Source organism: Balaenoptera borealis (assembly GCF_965194805.1).
Source record: "Balaenoptera borealis genome assembly, chromosome: 7".
Lineage (NCBI taxonomy): Eukaryota > Metazoa > Chordata > Mammalia > Artiodactyla > Balaenopteridae > Balaenoptera > Balaenoptera borealis.
The window spans coordinates 21910136-21935718 of NC_138864.1; the positions used below are offsets into that span (position 1 = coordinate 21910136).

General features: G+C 42.0%; 1 protein-coding gene across 7 annotated transcripts in view; it reads left to right on the top strand.

The window, feature by feature from the left end:
- Positions 1 to 25583, top strand: part of PUS7 (pseudouridine synthase 7) — a 59460-nt gene that overhangs the window by 1824 nt on the left and 32053 nt on the right. For 3 of the 7 annotated variants that reach the window (XM_082399813.1, XM_082399818.1, XM_082399819.1), the window contains exons 1-5: positions 1868 to 2110; positions 11310 to 11739; positions 12626 to 12710; positions 12844 to 12945; positions 20108 to 20252. In XM_082399813.1, the coding sequence (XP_082255939.1) occupies positions 1984 to 2110; positions 11310 to 11739; positions 12626 to 12710; positions 12844 to 12945; positions 20108 to 20252 (889 nt within the window). In that variant the 5' untranslated portion in view covers positions 1868 to 1983. Of the gene's footprint in view, positions 1 to 1866; positions 2111 to 2492; positions 2614 to 11309; positions 11740 to 12625; positions 12711 to 12843; positions 12946 to 20107; positions 20253 to 25583 lie in introns of those variants that run through there. The other 4 variants (XM_082399817.1, XM_082399814.1, XM_082399816.1 and 1 more) reach the window with 4 other exon arrangements.

A 25583-nucleotide genomic window follows, 5' to 3' on the forward strand; every position in this document is an offset into this window, starting at 1 on the left:
GCAACTAAGGAGCCCACATGCTGCAACTAAGAAGGCTGCCTGCCGCAACTAAGACCTGGTGCAAACAAACAAACAAATATTTTTTAAAAGGTACAATATAACTATATCAAGCAGATAAAGGGAAGGGAAGGGTGGTGGGGCTGGGGGAAGGAAGAAGAGCTAAACCCTCATTTTCCATTAAGTGAAGTCAATAGATAGTGCCTAAAAGTGACACATCAAGAAATAGCAATGCAAACATTTTACATAGAGAAATGAAGGTAAAAAATCAAAATAACCAGTTGAAAGATGAAATGACTTTGTTTGAGGAAAGGGAAACAGGGAAGGGACAGGGTGGGGATACAGTCTCTTCTGTTTCATTGCAAAACTTACAAGGTTTCTATAGAATTATTTGACTGTAAATCACAGATATGTATAACTGATAAAAATAAAAAATAAAATTAAAGGAGAAAAAAGATTGCTCTAAACCCCAATTTTTGCCTCTGAACAATTCATATTCCGGTGAAGGAAACAGACAAAGTTTAATTTAAGATTGAGTGCAGTAAGTTCAACAAGAGAAATGTTTGCAATGACTGAAGGAGCACAGAAAACAATTAACTACTATCTGGGGAATGGAAAGAGGCATCTAAGATGGACAGAATACTAGACAATAAAAAGGAAGAAACGAGATAAACTGTGTGTGTTAGGCACTTAGCAATCCATAGTACTGGTGTGGAGTTAAAAGCAGGATCCTGAATATTATACATAATATACATGTTAGGATGTAATTTTAGAGTCAAGGAGAACATTAAACTGTCAAATGTTTATTAGAGGGAGTTGGAATGGGGAAGAAGTTTTGAACACTCCTGTGTTATTTTAACTATAAAAGCCAAAAAAGAGCTGCCTTTTTGGAAAACAAAAAAAACAAAAAATGCATGTTTTACTTGGATCTTGTCTAAGGCAGTTTAGGCTGAAATGCAAAAAGGGTAGGTTTTGACCATGTACCCAGTTAATGTCCAAAGAAATGTGAACATTCTTTCCTCCATACGTGCTTGTGAGGAGTTGGGCCACAATCTCAGAGAAGGTACTTTTTAAAGTACAGTGGACCATTGAACAATACAAGTTTTGAACTGCCCAGGTCCATCTACACAGATTTTTTTCAATGAATACTTACTACAGTACTATATCATCTGCAGTTAGTTGAATCCATGGATGTGGAACTGCAGATACAAAGGGCTGACAATAAAGTTATACTTGGATTTTCAACTGGACAGAGTTGGTGCCCCTAACCCCTGCATTGTTCAAGGGCCAACTGTATACGAAAATTAAAAGTTTAGATTGAATTTCTACTGTGTGGGTGTGGTAAAAATACTTGCAGTTGTTGTCATTGGGACATTAACCTATGAATTAACCACAGTTCAAGAAAATGTGATTGTACATGCATTAGGGACAGAAAACTACTGGAAGTACTTAACTGAGGTGAGTAATATCAGCGGAAGGCAGCATAGAACGCAACCAGTCTTAGCGAATGACCTATGATCAGCTAACCAGATTCCCACATGTAAACCCAGATTTTAAAAACAAGTCTACTGCTGCTATGGAAAACTATATGGGGGTTGGTCAAAAATTTAAAAATGTCATTAGCATATGACACAGCAGTTCCCCTCTGGGTATATAACCCCCGCCAAAGCCCAGGTTCGACCGCCTGAGAGTTCACGGAGTGAAAGGACCACGGGGAGCTCCAGCCTCGCAGGTTGCAAGGCCAAAGGGTGCAAGCACCAGGCTTCCCGGGGGCCACTGACCAGGGGTGGGAGGGAGTGGGCGGGAGCTCCTCCACAGGTTGGTGGGCGGGGGCGGAGGGGCGTGGCCGGCGGCGGAGGGCGTGCTCCGCCCCGGGGGAGGGGCCAGCCGGCAGCGGCGCGTCGTTGCGCTGCACGTGTGCGAGGCCAGCTGCTGTGAGTCCGCTTGAGCGCGGTGGGGCCCAGGCGGCTACCGCGTCCGCTGCTTATGCTTGGCTGCCCTTGCTGCGGGTTCTTCCGAGTGGCCCTAGCCGCCGCCGCCCTCCTGCGCCTGGAGCAGCGCGCCCGCCTCCTTGTCGCCCGGTCCGCGCCGCGCGCGCGCTCTCAGGCCCCGGGTAAGTGTGCGGCCTCCCCACAGCCACCCGGGCTCTGCGGCCAGCCCTCGGCCCTGCCACCCGGCCCAAAACCCCACCCGGAGGGGCAGAGTGGACTGGGAAGGCGTCCCGGCCGTGGTCTGAGGCCGCGGCGCGCCCATGGCGCCTCCATTACGGATCGTGCCCGCGGGAGTGTGGCTGGAGCCCGGCGGGTTCTGCGGTTCGGCGGTGCCAGCCCCGCCCCCCGCTCTCCCGGCGGGTCCTCGCAAGCGCCGCGCCCTCCCTCCTCCCCGCGGCGCTGTTAGCCCGAGGATCCCAGTCCCACTCCTCCCTTTCTTTGCCCCTGAGGTTCTCTAAAGTCTTCTTCCTCCCGGAAGAGAAAACCCGCCTTTATCCCGAAGCCCTTTATAGCTTCCGTACACCGCTGAGCCAGGCTTCTACCGGGTCCAGCCCACGTGCTTTCGTTCTCTTATTTATCTGTCATTACTAACAGCGAACCTACTACGTGCCAAGCAGGCACTCAGGTGACTGCTTGTTTTGTATACGTTTCCCAGTGTAGGAGCAAACCGGAGTTTTTCTCGGTCAGTGTTTCATGAGTGGATGGAGGAGGTGCTGCTGGGCGTGTTGACCCATCCACACGGAGTCGTTACCGCCAGCCCTGCACCGAGAGGTTTAACAGTACACCCTCATTGCCTGGGTATTAGCGCGTGCCAAGAAAGAGGGTTTGGAGTGTTTAGTCTTTCAAATATTTGGTTCCGTTGTCAGACCACTTTTTTTTTTTTTTATTCCGAAAACATAGGGTTACTAAGGGCTTTTGTTTCAAGTCTCTCATCATCTGTGAAGCCGGCATGCCCCATCACCTTGGCAATCCTTGCCTTGCACCTCCTTGCCTTGGCAGTCGAGGCACCTGCCAAAAATCAGACTGTACACTCACACTGGATAGGCAGTGATGTTGTTCAGTCATTAGGCAAAGTAGCCAACAGTTCGTGTGTATTAATTTACAACTCCTTTTGAACGTATCTTTTGATTGATAGAAGCTGGTGCAGTAGAGCTGTTAATGAAACGTGGCTTTTGGCCCCAAGTAGGAGAGAGAAATAACAGTCCAGCTGGTCTGTTGAATAAGTTTGCTCCTGCCTCAGGTTCTTTACGGGCACTGTACCTGCTGCCCGAACACACACATCTTTTCATGTCTAGTTCTTCCTTCAAGTCTTTGCTCACAAGGCACTTCCTTAGAGAGACTTCACTAAAGGGCACCCCTCTTACTCTCACTGTCCTTACTCTGCTTGACTTGTAGCGCTTATGCGTGCATGTTCTGAGACTGTTTTATTCTCTGATATGTAAGCTTAATGGGGGTAGGAAATTTTCCTCTTTTCCCCAGTGCCTGGAACAGTGCCAGACACATAAGAGGTGCTTAATAAATATTTGTGAAATGAACGAATCTAAGGGCCTTAATGACTTCGCATATTAGAGTGTAGTCTGTGCGCTGCCCTGAAGAGAGTGCTCTTTGTCGTGAAAGCTGGAGGGATTCTTGATGGTTTGCAGAGGATGGAGGATAGATGCATTTAAAAAGTGGAAGTTGTGGAGGGTTTTGAAGTACAGATAAGATTATTATGGCTCTTTTTTAGATGCTCATTTTGCAGGAAGTAATGTTAAGGGACTGTCAATCTTGTATTAAAATTTTGAAAATGCTAAACTTTATTTTTGTTGTGGATTGTAGCGGAAGCTTATTGGTGAATCTAATGTCTTAATTAGAAAGACTTTTAAATACTGTTAAAATTGTAATATTTCTAATCCCATTTGGCTCGTCCGGAGTGTAAAAGAAACAAAACCTATTACTTTAGTATTCCCTCTAAAGAATTGTGTAGGACTTTGAGTTCATGGGTAAGTATCATTAAATTTCATTCTCTTCCCAGTTGTAGCATCAAGCTTCTGGTCTATAAAGATTTTAGTTGACATCTGAGAAGTTCTCATTAGTATCATGGATAGCGTTTTTGTACAGCATTATGTTTCTTAAAATTTTTTTTAAATTTTAGTACCATTTAGAAAACTCGTAAAGCTGGGCCCTTTATTCCCCTCCCCCCCCTCCTTTTTTTTTTTAAAGCCAGTCACTTTTTACAGCTTTGAGGTAGAAGGCTTGAATATGTATATTTAGATCATCCTGAATGCAAAGCTCATTTCCTTAGGGAAATCAAATGGAGGCGGTTAGGGTTGTTTTATTTTTCTGGTTGAATTCTTCTCGGCCTCTTCAATGTTCACATGATTCATTCTCTCTCTCTCTCATTTAAAAATTATATTTCATTTCAGTCTTCTCTTTTGTGTAGTTTCTGCTTAAGAAAACAATACTGATTTGAGTTCTGCCTCCCTTAGCACAGACATTTGCATACGTGTTCTAGCAAATATGTTCTCAGCTTCTAGGCCCACAGACAGAACTTAGCAAAATTTATATTGAGTGATTTATGATCACTTGTGCTATATAGACTTTAATAATGTCTGTGTTAGGGCCATTGGCTAAAACAAATGGAAAGTATACTTTTGTTTAATGAGCTTGTCTTTACAATTAAATGTAACAAGAAAAAGAGATCAGGCAAGTGTCCACAAGTGTCAAAAAAAGGACTGCCAAAAGATACTAAAGGTCTGTTTATTTGGTGCTCTTGGCAGTGCTTTGAGGGTCTCTTAAAATTAAATGGTATTTGAAGGAGAAAGCCATGTTTAATCATTAGCCCAGAGAACAAAAGAAGCATAAGAAGCTTTGTTTTTCCCCAGACTCAGCAATACAGTTCTGCGGTGAAAACCATCCATAATAAATATTAATGACCAACAGTTGAATAGCAACAGCTAGTACAGACCTTTGACCAAGTCATCATTTTCAGCTTTAAAGAGAAAGGAACTGAGACTTAAGAGAGGTGACCCACTTGGTAAATGGCAAAACCTAGATCAGGCTCCAAGTCATATGCCCAAACTGCCAAGCAAGAGCTGAAACCAGTGGTTGATACTTCAGATCCACGATCTGTTAATATTCTCATTCCAGGGATGTTAGGTGTAACAATGCTGTCCTAAACCTTCCAGAATTTCATTCACATAGGGGAGAGTGAGGAGATGGGGTGATGCCCACATTTTGGCTTAGGTGACTGGTAGTTTGTTGCTAACATTCCTTGAGTAAGAGGTGCAATTTAAAAGAAGTGCAGGGCTTCCCTGGTGACGCAGTGGTTAAGAATCCGCCTGCCAGTGCAGGGGACACAGGTTCGATCCCTGGTCTGGGAAGATCCCACATGCCGCAGAGCAACTAAGCCCCTGCGCCACAACTACTGAGCCTGTGTTCTAGAGCCCACGAGCCACAACTACTGAGCCTGTGTGCCACAACTACTGAAGCCCGGGTGCCACAACTGCTGAAGTCCGTGCGCCACAACTACTGAGCCTGCACTCTAGAGCCCATGAGCCACAACTACTGAAGCCCACGCACCTAGATCCCGTGCTCCGAAACAAGAGAAGCCACTGTAATGAGAAGCCCGCGCACCGCAACGAAGAGTAGCCCCTGCTCCACGCAACTAAAGAAAGCCTGCGTGCAGCAACAGAGACCCAACGCAGCCAAAAAACATAAATTAATTAATTTAAAAAATAAATAAATAAGAGAAGTGCATTTGTGGTGGGAAATGATGAGATCACTTAGGGGCATGTTGAATTTGATGTTTGATTCTACCTCTTTTTTTTTTTTTTGAACTACAGTTTTGTCTTTTATTTTATTTTATTTTATTTATTTATTATTTATGGCTGTGTTGGGTCTTCGTTTCTGTGCGAGGGCTTTCTCTAGTTGTGGCAAGTGGGGGCCACTCTTCATCGCGGTGCGCGGGCCTCTCACTATCGCAGCCTCTCTTGTTGCGGAGCACACGCTCCAGACGCGCAGGCTCAGTAGTTGTGGCTCACGGGCCTAGTTGCTCCGCGGCATGTGGGATCTTCCCAGACCAGGGCTCGAACCCGTGTCCCCTGCATTGGCAGGCAGATTCTCAACCACTGCGCCACCAGGGAAGCCCTGATTCTACCTCTTACTAGGCTGTGTGACCTAGAGCAAGATACTCTCTTTTTTAGTGGCTAAGATGGGAATAATAATGACGCCTAAGTCACAGGGTTGAAGCGAGGCTTGATTGAGCTCCCTGTACACTATCATTGTTTAGCGGTCGTTATGATTGCCTCGGACCCCTCCCCTGAGTAAATCAGGGAGTTGGAGATGCGTCTTGGCTGGAAAACTTGGGAATGAGAAGGGAACAGGACTGGGGAAGGAACCTGGGGAAGCCCAAATTTAAGCAGCATGTTGAGCAGGAGGGGAAAAGAGCACCTCGAGAAGCAGGACAAAAGCACGGAGTAGAAGCCAGATCTTCCACCAGAATGTAAGCTCCACGCTGGCGGGGCATTTATTTGATTCGCTAGGGTGTCGCATGCAGTACCTGGAATAACGCCTGGTACAGGGGTGCACGGTGAGTATTTGCTGAGGGGATGGAGTGCAGGGACGAGGAGTGAGTGACTGTTAAAATGAGTCTGGAATTCCCTTCAGAGGGGTGCAGTTGCAGGGGAATGGTTATAATAAGGGGTCTTGTGAATGTGCTGGAAGGAGGTGTGTCTGTCCCAGGATCCCTGTTTTCTTTGTGAGTGGCACACAGCACTTGGAGAAGACCCTGCTGACCAGGGATGGCCGGGCAGCATGGAGGGCTGTCACAAGAGGAAGTCCCCTCACCTGGCGATGTTTTCTCCAGCAGCAGCCAGGAACACAGATGGAGACAGTAGGATTGGTACTTGGGTGAGGTTTAGCAAGGATCGTGCAGCTGGGCTAGTGAGCAAGAGTGTTGAGTGTGGCTTAGGAGTTAAGAGCTGTTGAGGTTTGGGGCGTTTGAAGAAATGAAGATGGAAGAGGTGGTGTCTTGGGACTGCAGGTCTCTGTGTTTGAAGAACAGGTGATGGGAGAGAGGGAGCAGTAGAGCTGGACAGAATGGTGGTTTAATGAGAATAGAATAATTAGTGTATCTGTTTATACCTTGAACTTTTATTTTTATTATAAAAAATTTCAAACATGCAAAGTAGAGAGAATGATGTGATGACATCGCCATATTCTCATCACCCATTGTTGTTGCAACAACTATCAACTCATGGCCAATCTTGTTTTAAATCTATACCCCACTGCACTTTCATTCATCACTGGTAAATTATTCTGAAACAAAGTCCAGACTTCATATCTTTTCAACCATAAAGATTTCATCCTGTATCTCTAAGACAAAGATTCTACTTTTAAGTGTAACCGCAGTGATATTATTGTACCTTAAAAAGTTGACCATGCTATCTTAATGTCATCAAATATCCTCACTGTTTCAGTGTACCTGATTATCTCATAAATACTTTTTTTAACAGTTGATTTGTTTAAACCTGGATTCAAAAAAGAATCCACCCATTGCATTTCTTTGTAGGTTTATCTGTACGTTCCCCTTTCCTCTTTTTTGTCTTGCTGTTTATTAGTTGAAGGACTGTCTTGGTCCTTGTTGAGTTTCCCACATTCACACTTCTGCTGATTGCTTCTGCATGGTGGTGTTTAACATCTTCTGTCCCTGTATGCCATCTAAACTAGTAGTTAGACATAGAGTTGCAATCAGTAAGAGCTTCATAGATAACAGCATGTCCTTTCAGGGGCCTGCAGTGTCTGGTTGTCTATTTTTTGTGATGTTAGTGGCCATGGTCCAGTATTTCATTAGGGAATTGCTACTTAGTAGGTCTTTGATATCTGTAGATGGGGAACAGTTTCAGCACCTGTTTCAAGAATTCTTCAAAATATCTATTGATGCTTGTAATACCTCTCTGGATTCTCTGGCAGGTACAAAAGAATTACTGTCCTCAAAGAATCTGCAGACCTCTTGAGGGAGGACAGGGGACTGGCATTTATTTAGTTCCTACTGTGGCCAGCCACTCTGTGTTTGTCATCTCATTTAATCTTCACGACAGTCCCATGAAGCACATATCATTCCCGTTTTACAGCTGAAGAACAGAGGCTTGGAGAGGTTAAGTAATTTACTCAGACCAAGTTACACAGCTAGAAAGTGGTGAGGGAAAGCATGGTATCTGGGTGCCCACGTGGGTAGTGCGGATGAAGGGAGGTAAAATGGGAAGACATGGACTTAACAGAGAGGAAGGCATGGGAGTCAGGGCTCATGGTCTTCAGATGAGTTTCAAAGGACAAGGGAGCCCAGGGCTGAGACAGGTGTGGAGGACCTCCCACAAGAGAGAGCTCGTGAATGGTCAGGCTGGGAGTGGGCACCTGTGCGGGCTGGGCCTCAGTCGTCGGAGGCCTGTGTGGAGGATAGTGGCACATGGTGCTGGATGATGTATGGTGCCGAAGCAGAAGGATGGAGCAGAGGAAGTAACTGGTGTTTCCATCCGGGCTTACGGCCATCACGTTGTTGAGAGGGAGGCTGATGAGTTCTCTGCGTCCTGGGAAGGAGGTAGACGTCCTGCAGACCGTGGAGTCTGAGCCCAGCTGCGGATGTGGCTGTTGTTAGCTGCGCTCTCCTCTTCTCACCTCAAGAAGGGTACCGGGATCTGCTTGTAGATCCTGTCAGGCCAGCTGAGAACGTTGTGAGGGTTTTTTGTTTTAGAGATGTCTGTGTCTTTAGTGGCCAGCAGGCTACTTGAGGGGGATGAACCGGGAGGAGCGGGGGGCCCCAATGCTGGATTGTAGGTGATTGAGAACTCGCCTAGGTAGTGGCCGATCATCTCGGGCTGATTTCTCCCTGGTTGAAGGTCTTGCCATTGTAGATGCCCACCATCTCGGGCAGGATGATCACGTTGCACAGGTGCTTCTTCACCACCTGGGGCTTCTCTGTGGGTGACGCCGCCTTCTTGGCCCCGTGCAGGCACTTACGCGTGATGCCGCTCCCTCCGAAGCCCGCGGTTCCGCATCAGCTGCTCACAGGACATGTCCAGCCCCTGGTTGAGGTCCACACCGCCACTGGGGCATCGGGGAGCCATTGTGGGTTTGGGGGTAAGAATATGTGTGACACAGTGTAATAAGTGGCCATGGGATGTCCCCCAGGTGCCAGCAACACCACAGGACTGTACGTGTGCTTATATCCCTCCTACCCGCCATGCCTCTTCCTAGGGTCCCCATGTCAGGAAGATCTCCCCTTATCCTCTCAATTCCCCAAGACAGAAAACCTGAGTCATCCTGTAGTATTTCCTCTTTCCTCCCACATTTGTCACCCAGTCCTGTCCACGCCACCTCTTAAATGTCCCTGAATCCACCCCTCCTTTCTGTCACCTTTGCCTCAGCCTTAGATCAGGTTTTACTAATTTCTTACCTCAGTTGCCGTCTTACCTAATCTCCCAGCCTAAACCCGGTTTTTCTCTTTGAAGGGATACCATGAAATCTCTCTGGCTCACAAATTAGGTGACGATTTGTTTTTTCGGATGTAATTCCCTCTGTTCAGCTTGGTGTGGCTTCCGCCAGCTCCCCAGCTTTAAGTGTAGGTTCTCTGCGTGCGTGTTTTGCCCTCGTGATGCATGGTGAGCTCGGTGGGGTTCCTCCAGCGCTCCATGCTCTCCTGTGCCTCTGCACATGCTGTACCACCTTCCTCCCGCTTTTTGCACAGCCTCTCTCTTACTCGTTCCCTAAAGCTTGACTCAGGTGTTCACGTCTAGTCTTCCATTAGGAAGAGGTCTTCTCAGACACCCTCACGCCAATGCCCTCTGAGGTCTTCTGTGTGTTCCCATGTCTCAAGGAAGCCCTGGGCCCTGCCTGCCTCCGTCACTGGTGTGCAGGCTCTGAGGGCAGTTTTGTTGGTAGAAAATGAGAATGAAACACCATCAGCATCTCATAAACTAGCATTCTCTTTTACTATACCTTGCTTAGAACACGTAAAGAATAAGTGCTTTCTTACTTGGATTAGAGATAATTTTGTATAACTAGGTGCAGTCTACTTCAGTTCCCGTTTTCTTGGTTTCTTCCATTTTCTTTTTTTTTTTTTTTGTCTTTCAAAGGAAATTGTTTTTACTGACATTCTTCTCTACTCCCCCCCCTTCTTTTTTTTGTAGCCTTTCACTTTTCACTTTTCTTTCCATTCTTGACTTTTGACAATGAGGCAAGATCAAATACGGATTCTTAAAATTTAGTTCATCATTATTATTCTACTGTAGATGCTTCTGTAGGTGGGCTTCTTATTAACCAAGCCTTGGAGAACTAGAATATTTTGCTCATTTATGTTCTTTATAATATGTTTACCAAGTTCGTATGTTAATTTTAGCATTTCCCTATATAAGTGATACAGGAAGAAGCTTTATCCTTATTTCACCAAGAGCATCAAATAAGATCAAATTAGACAGGCGCTTGCGGTCTTAGATAAATGTGTGCTCCATACTGGGAAGTGCGTATGGCTTCCTAGACTTTTGCTTAGTACATTGTGTATGGGCCAGTTAAATGATAATCTGTATTTTTTAAATTGTGGCAAAATACACATAACATCATTCTAACCATTTTTAAGTGTGCAGTTCATTAGTGTTAAGTACATACACATTTTGCAACCAATATGTAGAGCTCTTTTTCATCTTGCAATACTGAAACTCTATACTCATTAAAGAACTCCCCATTCTCCTTGCTTTTTAAAAAAATATGACATGGTATAATTATATCAATAAATGACTCATGTTAGTAAATTTATTTATATACTTTTAACTTAATCAGCTTTTCTAAAAGATAACAATATACGTGAAACAAAACTCAGATGCTACAGCTGTGGTATTCAGTAAAAACAAGTCTCCCTGCTGTCCGCAGCCACCTACACCCTCTCCTAGAAGTAACTACCTTTCCCAGTTTCTTTTCACATTGTTTCTACATGTTGTTCAGTTTATGTACTAGATGTCATTGTTCTTAATTTTTTGTTAATGTAAAAGCACTGAGATGAGCATCCTTACAGTTAAAACTTTAAGCACTTTCTTAATTATTTTCTTAGGATAATTCCTGAAAGTAGTATTTCTGGGTCAAGAGGCATCCATATTTTTAAGGCTTTTGCTGTCAAATTCCCTGCAGAAATATTGTGCCATTTTTCTATGCCACTAAAAGTATATTTGGAAGAATTATTTTAATAAATGATATTTAGGACCCTAGGGACAAAGTTAAATGTGCCTCTATTTGCTGAAACCCAATTCTTTATTGAAGTGATTATTTCTGCCTGCTCTTTCTTGTTTCTAAAAGGTTCTCTTAAATGTTTTCTTGGATCCTTGAAAATGGAGATGACAGAAATGACCGGTGTGTCATTGAAACGGGGGTCTGTTGCTGTCGAAGATAATGACAGTGTGGCCCCAGGTGAGGCAAAGAGACAGAAGGTCTCAGAATGCTGTCCGACCAAAGATCAAGACAGGCTAGAGAACAACTCTCTACCCAGCAGTGAAAAGGTGCCTGGGCCACCCAGAACTGCTGGAGAGGGTAAAAAGAATTCTGACCCTCGGTCGGAGAAGGAGGAGGAGGAAGAGGAGGAGGAAGATGGCCTTTCAGAGGAGGGTGAGGAGGAGGAAGAGGCAGAGAGCTTCGCGAACATGATGAAGCACGGGCTCACCGAGCTGGATGTAGGCATCACTAAGTTCGTAAGTTCTCACCAAGGATTCTCAGGAATCTTAAAAGAAAGGTACGTTTCGTTTATGTCAAGTTATTTCAGTTGTATTAGTTCTTTTCTCTGGAAAGAAATCAGCAGTCTGTCTTTCCATTTAGCTTTCTGTCCCCAAGGATTGTTCACACTGATGGTCAATAAGGAATAGGATGAAGGAAAGCCGCCTGGATGTGTAAAAGAAACTATTTGAAGATAAAATGACTAAATAACAATTTCCCTGTGGCATCCCTTGTTAATATGTGAATAGGTGCTGTTTATTTCCTTAAAATATATTACTTTAAATGGTGTCAAGTTTTCCCTTGAATTGATCTTAAAATCTTAAACTCTTTCACCTGAATGGGCCACATCTACAGGAGAAAGAAGGTGGTCTTTGGAGCCAGGTGGATCTGGGTGTGAATCCAGTTCAGCCACTTCATAGTTACTTAACTCCTCTGAGCTTCAGTATCCTTGTCCAAAATTGGATCATAATTCTACCTGAGGGTTGTTGAGAGTATTTTAAATAATGTCTGTAAAGTATTTAGCATAAAGGTAAGCTTCCGGGTGGTTCACGGTAGATACACAGGCTTCTGATTTGATTAAATTTACTGTGTTTTGTGATTTACTTTAGAATGGACTGTATAATCATAGGGCAACATTAATAAGCTTTGATTTAGGCATTTTTCTGGAAGAATATTCTAGAAGTTCAGAGGGTCTTTTCTGTACATTCTGGTACCAAGCCAAGGTGTGGCTTAGAATTCATTGTGAAACCAGAAAAAAATAACTCCGTGAGTTTGCACTGAAGGTTTTTATTTTTAATCCCTGTTTTGCACAATGATAAGGCTTACTGTTGAGAAACTTTCTCCTAAAATTAATAGGCAGCAGCAAAATGTTGATGCTCTGAGAGTTTGCGTTTTCTTTTCCTCAGATATTCTGACTTCGTTGTTCACGAAATAGGAAAAGATGGACGCATCAGCCATTTGAGTGACTTGTCTGTCCCAGTAGATGAAGAGGTAAGAGCAGCTCTCTAGCAGAAGTCCCCTTCTGTATAAAAATAGCCTTTCCTGGAGATCATAGAAATATAGAGCTTTGACAGCCTTGAATTCTGTGTGTGACTCACTGGGAGTTCTCATGATTATTTTAAAGGATCCTTCAGAAGATGTATTTACGGTTTTAACAGCTGAAGAAAAGCAGCGTTTAGAAGAGCTCCAGCTTTTTAAAAATAAGGAAACCAGTGTTGCCATTGAGGTAAGTAGCACAAAAACATATGAAATGGTTTTTTAGGGTTTTATTTTATTTTTTAATTTATTTTGGCTGCACCGGTTCTTAGTCACGGCATGCGGGATCTGTAGTTGCCGCGTGTGGACTTACTAGTTGCGGCATGCGGGATCTGTAGTTGCCACATGTGGACTTCTTAGTTGTGGCATGCATGCGGGATCTACTTCTCCGGCCAGGGGTCGAACTCTGACCCCCTACGTTGGGAGTGCTGAATCTTACCCACTGGACCACCAGGGAAGTCCCCAGGGTTTTAATTGCTTCTTGTTGGATGGATGTTAATAAATGTCTTTTGGAAAAATTAAAGTAGTTAACAAAAGAATGGCTTTGCCCTATTTGATCTAAAAGTGCATTGCACTAAAAATGTTTTTATCAGTGGCAGATAACCAGTATCCAGATAAGCTATGGGCCAAAAAAAAAAAAAAGGTTATGTTTCTGCTTAAAAAATTTTTTATGTGACCACAAATCAACAAAGAAATCTGTTGTTTAGAACTGCAAAGTGACTGTTATATCACACAGTGTCTGCTGCAAAGGACTGTCTCAGCCTGACAGTGGTCCTGATAGGGAGGCCCTGGCTCCAAAGGCCTCCTGGTCTCAGATTGGACTCTGGGAGGGGGAGGAATTGGGGGAAGGAGGTAAGGGAGTGTTGCTTTGCTCATCTTGAGTCTACTTCTGCTATTCAAGAAAAAGAGAGCTCAGCTACTAAATAGAACAGTAAATGCCTTTTAAAAAGCTTTTCGTTATGAAAATTTTGTTCTCGATGAGTGCTGTCCAGTGGAATTGTGGTGGATTTTTTTTGTTTTTGTTTGGTTGTTTGTTTTTGTTTGTTTTGTTTTGTTTTTTTGGCTGTGCCGCATGGCATGTGGGATCTTAGTTCCCTGACCAGGGATCGAAGCTGCGCCCCCTGCGTTGGAAGCGCAGAGTCTCAACCACTGGGTGGCCAGGGAAGTGCCCTGTCCAGTGGAACTGTGATGCGAGCCATGTTTTTAATTTTAAATCTTCAAAAAAATGTAAAAGTAAAAACAAACAGGCAAATAATTTTGACAGTGTATTTTATTTACCCAAAATATTTCAATATGTAATCAATATTTAAAAAATTACTAGTGACATGTTTTACTTTCTTTTTTTCCTACTAAGTCTTCAGAATCCAGTGTTATTTTATACTGGTAGCACACCTCTATTCAGACTAGCCACATTTCAAGTGCTCAGTTGCTACGTGAGGCTAGTGATTACCACATGGGACAGAGCAGCTCTAGGTGATCTCTATAGCAAAGCAAATATGTTACAAGATTTTAAGAATCTTGAAGCACAAGATTATTAGAATTTAAAGTTTATTAAATTCATTTTGTACTATATTTTGACGACTTGCTGGATTTGGGGTTGTTTGAAATTTCTCCTTCCATTGCTCTCAGGTAAAAAGAGTTTACTGTAACTTTTCAGAATTTATTATTTGCCTCCAACCCTCATCTCCTCTTCTCCCCACCAAAATTTCTCAAAAATATGTACTGTTAAAATTTTAGGGATCTTTAGTTACTGAATTTACTCATAGACAAAATGTCCAGCAATGCCAAGGAGAAAATTCCTAAGACTTGGTTTTGAGAGCAGTCTAGGAGGATGATCCAGGCTTCCCTTGCTTGTGCGATGCAGTTACATATCTTAGTTGCATAATACGCTTTTCCTACAGAGATGACAAGATTTACTGTCACCTTAGAAATTATAGTTATGCCATCTATTGAAAGCTTTTACCTTAAAGAGTATTAACCATGGGCAAGTGTCCTCATCTAAAAAACAGGAGGATGGACTTTCTGAATTTTTGAGGTCTGAATATGTATTCACTCATACACACTAACTATGATTCCAGCTCATTGCTTTCAGTGAATTCTAGATCTAGACTCACTTTTTTGGGGGGGGGGGGAAACGTGCTGCGCTGTGCCGCTTGCGGGATCTTAGTTCCCCCACCAGGGATTGAACCCAGGCCCCCAGCAGTGGGAGCACAGTATCCTAACCACTGGACCGCCAGGGAATTCCCTGGCTCACTTTTTGATATGAAAATGTCACTTATCTATAATTATAGTGTACTTTTCTTTTACATTTTTTATTTTGCTAGAATAGTGTTAGGTTTAGCTGGTAGTAGTTATATTACATCTTCTTAGCTTGCAGGTTGCAGTCCATCAGTGGGTCATGAAATCAGTTCAGTGTATCTTAACCAACATTTTCTTTTAACTGAAGTATAGTTGATTTACAGTGTTGTGTTAGTTTCTGGTGTACAGCGAAGTGATTCAGTTTATATATATATATATTTTTTTTCTTTTTTCATAATCTTTTCCATTAGGGTTTATTACAAGATATTGAATATATTGATAGTTCCCTGTGCTATATAGTAGGACCTTGTTGTTTATGTACTTTATATATGGTAGTTTGTATCTGTTAATCCCAAACTCCTAATTTATTCCTCCCCCATCCCCTTTCTTCTTTGGTCACCGTAAGTTTGTTCTCTATGTCTGTGAGTCTGTTTCTGTTTTGTAAATAAGTTCTTCATTTGTATCATATTTTAGACTGCACATATAAGTGATATCATATGGTATTTGTCTTTCTCTGTCTGACTTACTTCACTTAGTATGATTATCCCTAGGTCCATCCATGTTACTGCAAATGGCATTATTTCCTTCTTTTTTATGGCTCAGTAATATTACCTTGTATATATTATATGTACCACATCGTCTTTATCCATTCATCTGTCAGTGGACATTATGGTTGTTTCCATGTCTTTGCTATTGCGAATAGTGCTGTTGTGAACATTAAGGTGCGTGTATCTTTTCAAATTATAGTTTTGTCTGAATATATGCCCAGGAGTGGGATTGCTGGATCATATGGCAATTCTATTTTTAGTTTTTTGAGGAACCTTCAGACTGTTTTCCATAGTGGCTTCACCAATTTATATTCCCACCAACAGTGTCGAAGTGTTCCCTTTCCTCCACACCCTCTCCAGCATTTATCTGTAGACTTTTTAATGATGGACATTCTGACTGGTGTGAGATGGTACCTCATTGTGGTTTTGGTTTGCATTTCTCTAGTAATTAACATTGTTGAGCATCTTTTCATATGCCTATTGGCCATCTGTATTACCTTCTTTGGAGAAATGTCTGTTTAGGTCTTCTGCCCATTTTTTGACTAGGTTGTTTGGGTTTTTTTTTTTTTTTTGATATTGAGCTATATGAGCTGTTTGTGTATTTTTGAAATTAATCCGTTGTTAGTCACATCATTTGCATATATTTTCTCCCAGTTGGTAGGTGGTTTTTTCATTTTTGTTTTCTTTGCTGTGCAAAAGCTTACAAGTTTGATCAGATCCTATTTGTTTATTTTTGCTTTTATATGTATTGGCTTGGGAGACTGACCTAAGAAAACATTGCTACGATTTATGTCAGAGAATGTTTTGCCTATGTTCTCTTCTAGCTTTATGGTGTCAAGTCTTATATTTAAGTCTTTAAGCCATTTTGAGTTTATTTTTGTGTATGGTGTGAGGGAGTGTTCTGACTTTGTTGATTTACATGCGGCTCTCCAGCTTTACCAGCACCACTTGCTGAAGAGACTTTTTCCCATTGTATATTCTTGCCTCTTTTGTCAAAGATTAATCAGCCATAGGTGTGTGGGTTTATTTCTGGACTCTTATTTTGTTCCATTCATCCATGCGTCTGTTTTTGTGCCAATACCACACTGTTTTACTGTAGCTTTGTAATATTGTTTGAAGTCTGGGGGGGTTATGCCTCCAGCTTTGTTCTTTCTCCTTGGAATTCCTTTGGAAATTTTGCGTCTTATATAGTTCCATATAAATTTTAGGATTATTTATTCTAGTGCTGTGAAAAATGTCATGGGTAATTTGATAGGGATCACATTAAATCTATAGATTGCTTTGGGTAGTATGGCCATTTTTAACAATATTAATTCTTCCAATCTAAGAACATGGGATATCTTTCCATTTCTTTGAATCATCTTCAGTTTCCTTTATCAGCGTTTTATAGTTCTCAGCATGTAAGGCTTTTACCTTGTTGGTCAGGTTTATTCCTCAGTGTTTTTTTTTTTTCACTGCACTGTGCAGCTTGTAGGATCTAAGTTCCCTGACCGGGAATTGAACCTGGGACCATGGCAGTGAAAGCGCGGAGTCCTAACTACTGGACCGCCAGGGAATTCCCAGTTTTTTGTTTTTTTTTTTAATGCGATTTTTAAAAGGATAGTCTTTTTGCTTTCCCTTTCTGATATTTTATTGTTAGTGTAAAGAAATGCAACTGATTTCTGTATGTTAATCTTGTATCCTGCTACCTTGCTGAATTCATTTATCAGTTCTAGTAGTTTTTGTATGGAGTCTTTAGGGTTGTCTGTGTATAAAATCATGTCATCTGCATATAATGACAGTTTTACCCCTTCCCTTCCAATTTGGATACCTTTTATTTCTTTTTCTTGTCTGATTGCTGTGGCTAGGATTTCCATTACTATGTTGGATAGAAGTGGTGAGAGTGGGCATCCTTGTTCCAGATTTTAGTGGGTAGGCTTTCAGCTTTTCACTTTTGAGTTTTAGGTTGGCTGTGGGTTTGTCATAAATAGCTTTTATTATGTTGAGCTTTGTTCCCTCTATACCCACTTTGATAAGAGTTTTCATCATGAATGGATGTTGAATTTTATCAAATGCTTTTTCTGCATCTGTTGAGATGATCATGTGGTTTTTGTCTTTTCATTTGTTGATGTCACATTGAATTTTATTTTTGGTTGCACCATGTGGCATGTGGAATCTTAGTTCCCCAGTTAGGGATCGACCTGTGTCCCCTGCAATGGAAAGTCCCTCACATTGATTTATTTGCATAGGTTGAACCATCCTTGTGACCCTGGGATGAATCCAACTTGATCATGGTATATAATCTTTTTTATTTGTTGTTGGATTCAGTTTGCTAATATTTTGTTAAGAATTTTTGCATCACAGATATTTTTTCTGATAGTGACTATGTCTGGTTTTGGTATGGGGTGATGGTGGCTTCATAGAATGACTTTGGGAGTGTTCCCTCCTCCTCAGTCTTTTGGAAGAGTTTGAGAAGGATCGGTATGAGTTGTTCTTTGTATGTTTGGTAGAATTCCCCGGTGAAGCCATCTGGTCCTGGACCTTTGTTTGCAGGGAGTTTTTTTATTACAGATTCTATTTCACTTCTAGTGATTGGTCTGTTCAAATTATCTATTTCTTCTTGATTCAGTTTTGGTGGGCTGTATGTTTCTAGAAACTTGTCCATTTCTTCTAGGTTGGTGAATTTGTTGGCATATAATTGTTCATAGTATTCTTTTAAGGTTTTCTGTATTTCTATGGTTTTGGTTGTTATTTCTCCTCTTTCATTTTTTATTTTGTTTATTTGGTGAGTGTGGCCAGAGGTTTGTCGATTTTTGTTTACCCTTTTAAAGAACCAGCTCTTGTTCACCAACATTTTTAAAATGTAATAAAATAAAATAGAAAGTAACAGTGTATTGCACATCGTAAGGATAAATACTGTTCTGTAAATTTTTGTTAGATTTTTAATAAGGAGCAAACACATACATATTGCCGGCTATTGATTCCAAGTATGAAATGTATTTCTCAGTGTAAGACATGCTCAGAAATTGAAAAACAGTTGTGTAACTAATAAGTTTACATTTTCTTGGTGTAGACTTTTCTTTTTTGGGAACAGATGTACTAGAATGTCATCATAAAGTTACTCAGTATAGAACAGGATTCATTGGAGGCAGTAGTAGACTTGACTATCCGGGGAATTGAGTTTCTGACATCCCCAAAGACCCAGCTTACCTGCTTTTCCATCTGTGAGCCCTGAGGTATTCATTGTTCAGCCAAGTCCCTGAGGGGGAGCGTCTGTGATGGGTGGCTCTGGAGTCAGACAGCCTGAATTTCAAATCTGGCTCTGCCACCCTACAGCTATATAATCTTAGACACATTCCTTAACTTCTCTCAGGCTCACTTTCCTCATCTCTTAAGTAGATATACTGGTGGCATGATAGGGAGCTGATTGGGATTAAATAAGACAGTGATTGTGAGGTGATTGGTACAGTGCCTGGCAGCTGTACAAGCTCAATAAACGGGCTCTTTTTTTTTTTTTGGCTGCATTGGGTCTTCACTGCTGCGCGCACGCTTTCTCTCCTTGCGGCGAGCAGGGGCTACTCTATGTTGTGGTTCATGGGCTTCTCGTTGCAGTGGCTCTCATCTTGGAGCATGGGATCTAGGTATGCGGGCTTCAGTAGTTGTGGCTCGCTGGCTCTAGGGTGCAGCCTCAGTGGTTGTGGCGCACGGGCTTAGTTGCTCCATGGCATGTGGGATCTTCCTGGACCAGGGATCGAATCCGTGTCCCCTGCATTGGCACGTGGATTCTTAACCACTGCACTACCAGGGAAGTCCCAAATGGGCCCTTAGGATTTGCAATATTGTGAAGCTCTAAAAGATTTCTGATAGGAAAGCAACCTAAATGTCCATTGAAAGATGAATGGGTAAAGAAGATGTGGTACATGTGTACGATGGAATATTACTCAGCATAAAAAAGAATGAAATAATGCCATTTGCAGCAACATGGATGGACCTAGAGATGATCATACTAAATGAAGTAAGACAGTGAAAGACATACAATGTGATATCATTTATATGTGGAGTCTAAAATATGATACAAATGAACTTATTTACAAAATAGAAGCAGACTCACAGACATAGAGAACAAACTTATGGTTACCAAAGGGGAAAGGGGGGAGGGAGGGTAAATTAGGAATTTGGGATTAAAAGATACACACTACTGTATATAAAATAGATAAACAACAAGGACCTACTGTATAGCACAGGGAATTATATTCAATATCTTGTAATAAACCATAATGGAAAAGAATCTGAAAAAGAATATATATATGTATAACTGAATCACTTTGCTGTACACCTGAAACATTGTAAATCAACTATACTTCAATAAAAAAAAAATTATATAAAAAGACTTCTGAAATCATACCCCTGTACTTTGGTTACTTCACATCATTATTAAGATGAGTAGTGTTTTTACTAATTCCTTAGTATTATTTCCTTATTTAATGTTTGTCAAATTAGTAGTATCATTATCTGTGTTTTTAATAGGTTATTGAGGACACCAAAGAGAAAAGAACCGTCATCCATCAAGCGATTAAATCTCTGTTTCCAGGATTAGAAACAAAAACAGAAGATAGAGAGGGGAAGAAATATATTGTAGCCTATCATGCAGCTGGAAAGAAGGCTTTGGCAAGTAAGTATGCTAGTGACTCGGCATTTCTTCCGTCTCCTCCTTCTCTCTGCCTGTTCATGTTCAAGGGTCATTTTGCGGTTATTCAGAGAAGGATATTGATCATGTCATTCCTTCAAAGAAGGTGAATTTCAGATGCATTTCAGATGCCAGAGCAATCCTGCAGACTGTGTCTGGTAAGGGGACAGTAGGTCTTATATGTGAGTATGGATTTGCTGAAATGATAGTGGTGCCTGAGAGAGAGTCTTAGGAATTTGACATGTTCCCTGAAGAGCAGAGCAGGCTGAGTGGCAATTCAAGAAGAAAACGGAAGGATATGGCTCATTCTGTGCTCTTAATGGAGGTAAGAAAGCTGTCAGATGAACAGAAACTGCTGTCACCTATCCCAGTGGCATATTCTGCAAAGTCCCTCTGTTGAAAGTGCTGCTGCTTTCCAACCGTGAGTACCTTCTTCACTACACATAAAAACGTGGAATATATAGAAAACCACTCCTCGCCCAAGCCCATCTTTCCCTGAGTAGCATTCATTTGAAATGGGTGTGTTGTCAGTGCATCCTGTTGATATTTATGTTGTTTTCTCCAGCCATGAAGATTTCTATTTGCACATAACCTTAAGAAAAATTGGGTAATTTTTCTTCTTTTACCTGTGAAATCAGCAGATAAAATTTTAATGAGAATTACAGAAGGAAAAATTGTTTCCTCACCTTCTCCCCTACCATTGATGACACCTGTTAGTGAAGAGTTATTTCTAGGTATATTTGTTGGAGTAAAACTCGATGATTGTTATATAACAAAAGAGCGTTCAAGGCATCAGTGCTTTGTCAGTATTCTCTTAGGTTAATGCTGTGAGTGGATGAAGCCTTAATTGTCTCTAACTATGGTTCTAGTGAAAGGAGAGGGTGTGAGAAAAATGGGAGCAGAAATAAGGTTTAGCTGTGCCTGAGATAGTCATGTCATCAAATCAGTAAGTCTGGTTAGTGACATAGAAGTGAGAAACCTTGAGCCGTGGGGAGGAGAGGATGGAGGCCGGACGTCACTTCTCAGCAGATACCAGAAAGGGCAGTGAGATGAAGTGTTCTGGGACTGCTTGAGGGCACAAGGTTTTTTTTTGGTTGTTTTTTTTGTTTTTTAATTAACTTTGTTAATTTATTTAAACAAATATACACAAAAAGTTATAATTCCAGCATATAATTCATGAAAAATTGTATATTAAATATTCTATGTTATTGATGCTAAACCATTCAAATTCAGTGTATATTTATATTTATGACAATGTCAATTTGGACCAATCACATTTCAAGGGATTAGTACCCACATATGGGTTGTATCTGCTATATTAGACAACACAGTCCTAGGCCCCAGCATAGGTCTGAGTTGGAATTCAGTACTTATTTTGTTGTACCTTATTTGATAAGATAGAAATTTTGCTAATTATTTTTATTTTTATCGTGACCTGTAATGATGGAGGGCACAAATTGTTAATCATTTCTCAATCCACAGTCTAATGGCTTGGGTACTAGATGTTTCTTTGATGTCTGAGTCATAGAATAAAATGTAACCTTGACAGCTTTTCTGCAGCCGGGGTTGTCCAGGCAAATTAAGCCCAGTAGGAAATGATGTGAATGGCTGTATTTTTCTGTTCTCCCACAATTGGCATGTAGCTGGCAACTCATCTAGCTGTGGAGGAGAGAAGGTGACTTCCTACATAAAGCAGATGCCTTGGTGCATTCAGTCTTCATTCTCTCGAGGAGCCCAGGTTGAGAAGGGCTGCTAGGGAGGTGTTCCTTATAGAGAGGTAGTCCTCGTTGGTCAGCTACCTTCTTGCAAAGGCAAGAGGAAGAGGCAGGGTCTCATTCTGACGACTGGTCACGAGGAAGCAGATTGGAAAAGGCAATTTTTTTTTTTTCTATTTTTTTGACTGGTTACTTCTTGGAAATGATTGTTTTATCTTAGAGGATGACCTAAGCATTTTTGTGATGTTGGCATTTGCAGGCCAAGGTGGCCAGTACAGTTGCCCCCTCACGTGAGTGGTTCCATATCTCTCGTGTTCTGTCTTTATCTGCATTTTCTGTGCTTATTCCACACCCACCTTTCTTTTTTTTCCAAATAAAAAATTTCCTTGTTTTCCAAGGGAGGTGCTGAGCTCTGTGTGACATGAACACCGCCCCCCCAACCCATTTCCCTTCTCACATCTTCAGTAAAGTATGAATTTCTCACTGTAAAAAGAAGCATGAAGGCAGGTCCACTTGAATCAGTGCTTGGACGGAGATCTCGACCTCCAGGGTTCGAGGGGCTGTGGCGTTTAGTCAGAGATAGACTAGAGCTCTGCCATCTGCGTGTTCCCGCCCGCCTCCTCATGGACCCAGATGGGCACCTGAGAGCCTATGCGCGTCTTCTGCAGATCTGGCCCCCCCGCACCCCTGCACACGGGGAGTGGCCTAAAGTAAGCAGCATTCAGAAAGTAGGGAGAGCTGGTGCCTGAAGAGGGCTGTTGGTGCCTCTGCAAACAGAATGCAGTACCAGTGACAGCTCATCCTCCTGGGCCACCTCGCGAAGCATTTGAGTGGATTAGCTTTTAAAGCTTCATTGCAAAGCTAAGATAGAATGTTTTTAGAGCTCCCTCACTACCAAACCCTGACATAAATTGTTACTGGTGGGTCATGCATTATCTACCAGATTTCCAACATTGTTTTTTAATCTTTTTTTTTTTTAAGTTTTAAATTTTATTTATTTTTGGCTGCATTTGGGTCTTTTTTTAAATTAATTAATTTATTTTGTTTTTGGCTGCGTTGGGTCTTTGTTGCTGTGCGTGGGCTTTCTCTAGTTGAGGCGAGCAGGGGCTACTCTTTGTTGCGGTGCGCGAGCTTCTCATTGCGGTGGCTTCTCTTTGTTGCGGAGCACGGGCTCTAGGCGTGTGGGCTTCAGTAGTTGTGGCATGCGGGCTCAGTAGTTGTGGCTCACGGGCTCTAGAGCGCAGGCTTAGTAGCTGTGGCGCACGGGCTTAGTTGCTCCATGGCATGTGGGATCTTCCCAGAGCAGGGCTTGAATCCGTGTACCCTGCATTGGCAGGCGGATTCTTAACCACTGCGCCACTAGGGAAGTCCCTGCATTGGGTCTTAGTTGCTGTGCGCAGGCTTTCTCTAGTTGCGGCAAGTGGGGGGCTACTCTTCATTGCGGTTCGTGGGCTTCTCACTGCGGTGGCTTCTCTCGTTGCAGAGCACAGGCTCTAGGCGTGCGGGCTTCAGTAGTTGTGGCATGCGGGCTTCAGTAGTTGTGGCATGCGGGCTCAGTAGTTGTGGCTCGCCGGCTCTAGAGCGCTGGATCAGTAGTTGTGGCGCACGGGCTTAGGTGCTCCGCGGCATGTGGGATCTTCCTGGAGCAGGTCTTGAATCCATGTCCCTTGTATTGGCAGGCGGATTCTTAACCACTGCGCCATCAGGGAAGTTCTAGCAGATTTGCAACATTCTTTACCTCAGATAGGGCCATGCATCCTAAAACATAGGTGTGGTAGATTCTAAATCATGGTGGCCAAACGCAAATTACCAACTGTTTTAACTCAGATGTTATTTTGTGTGTTAATCCAGTCTGATAGACAGGGCACATTGATTTACCTACTAAAGCATACATATGGTATTCTTCTGAAAAATATCATAATTATCATAAACCATATACTCAGGTAAATTAACTTATATTTTGAGATAGATAGTATACATCCCCAAAAACCTTTTTAAAGATTTAAGTTAAAAAAATTTTTTGTGGCATGTAATATGTAGAGATTCTCCATACTGTGCGAAATGAATGGTTTCCAGGAGGCATACTTGGATGGAGGAGTCCACAGAGACTCAGGAAGAAGAGCCAGACAGATACAAAGTTAAGTTTCTGTGAGAGCCTGGTGTTATGCAATCCATAGGAAGAGGGGATTTCAATGATAGAGTGGTTAGCTGTGGAAAATATTACAGACAGTTCCATCAAGATTGGAACTCTGAAATATGTCCACCAATTTTTAGCAATATGGAGATCATCAGTGTCTTTGCCAGAGCAGTTTTAGTGGAATGATTGGAAACCAGTTTACACAGTAGGTTGAGAATGGAAGACGATAAATACACCGTAAAGAGGAGGAGAAAGGAAAGGAACATGGTTAAGGAGAGGGAGACGTAGGTTTGACTTTTAAAATGCAAGAGCCCTGAGCATACTGATATGCTGACGGGAAAGAGCCAGTGGAGAGGGAGGGGGCTGATGATGGCTGGAGCAGAACCCCTGAGGAAGCTGCAGGGTGGGTGTGCAGGGGTGCCGCAGGGGAAATGGACTTGAATAAGAAGGAAAGAATGTTCTGCATGCTACCTACCCATCCTGTCATCTTTCTCGAGCTACAAACATTTTTCCTTCTTTATTCATGAGGATCTCTGTGCTCAATACATGAACCTTCCTGAATGTCGTTTTCTTTTTTTATCTGGTTTCTGTTTCTCCTCTCCTGGGGCTGCCACATTAGACCATCAGAAGATTGCTTCCTAGCCTGAGAATTCTTTGCGTTCATATTTTAAATCAGAGTGTCTCAAAATGTTTGAAAGTTATTTTAAATTCACTTAAATTATAAAGCTACCGTCTATGCTACCTAGCATTCCAAGGATTTGGAGTTTTATGAAGTCAAACAAATTCCCCAAAATAAGTTGAGACTCACCGATTGTCCATTATTCAAAACATTCCCAGTTAATCAATGCATATGCTTATTACTAGTTTGTGTACTGAGTGCACTTGGAAAAAGAATCCTTATGTCTGTTACTTGCAGAGGAGATAATTGAATGCATGCTCACTGCTTGGATTTGCTAATAAAAGATGCATGCTTGTGAGCCAAACTCATACCAGTTGTCATGGTTTCTCTTAAGGTGTAATAGCATTTAGTTTTTGGTCTTGTGGTTTCATTTACTTCTTGCCACTATAGTTAATTTTGAACATACTGAAAGGGTAGTTAGAGGAAAATGTAGCTACACTTCATCAACTTTTATCACAAATATTTTTAAAGCTTTTTATTATGGACATTTTCAAACATGCAGACAAATAAAGGAAGTAGTATGCTGAACCCCTGTGTACCCATCAACCATCTTCAGTATTATTAACGTTCTGTTGTTTTGTTTGATCTGTTCCTCCCACTTTTTTTTCCTTTGTTGGAGTGTTTTTAAAGAAAATTCTACATAGTACTTCATTTCACTCGTAAATACTTCAGTATGTATCTGACAGATAAGAACTAAAACCCTAAATCATTATCACATCCCCACAAAATCAACAATAATTTCTTAATATCTCATACCCAGTGCATGTTCAGTTTTTCTCTGATTG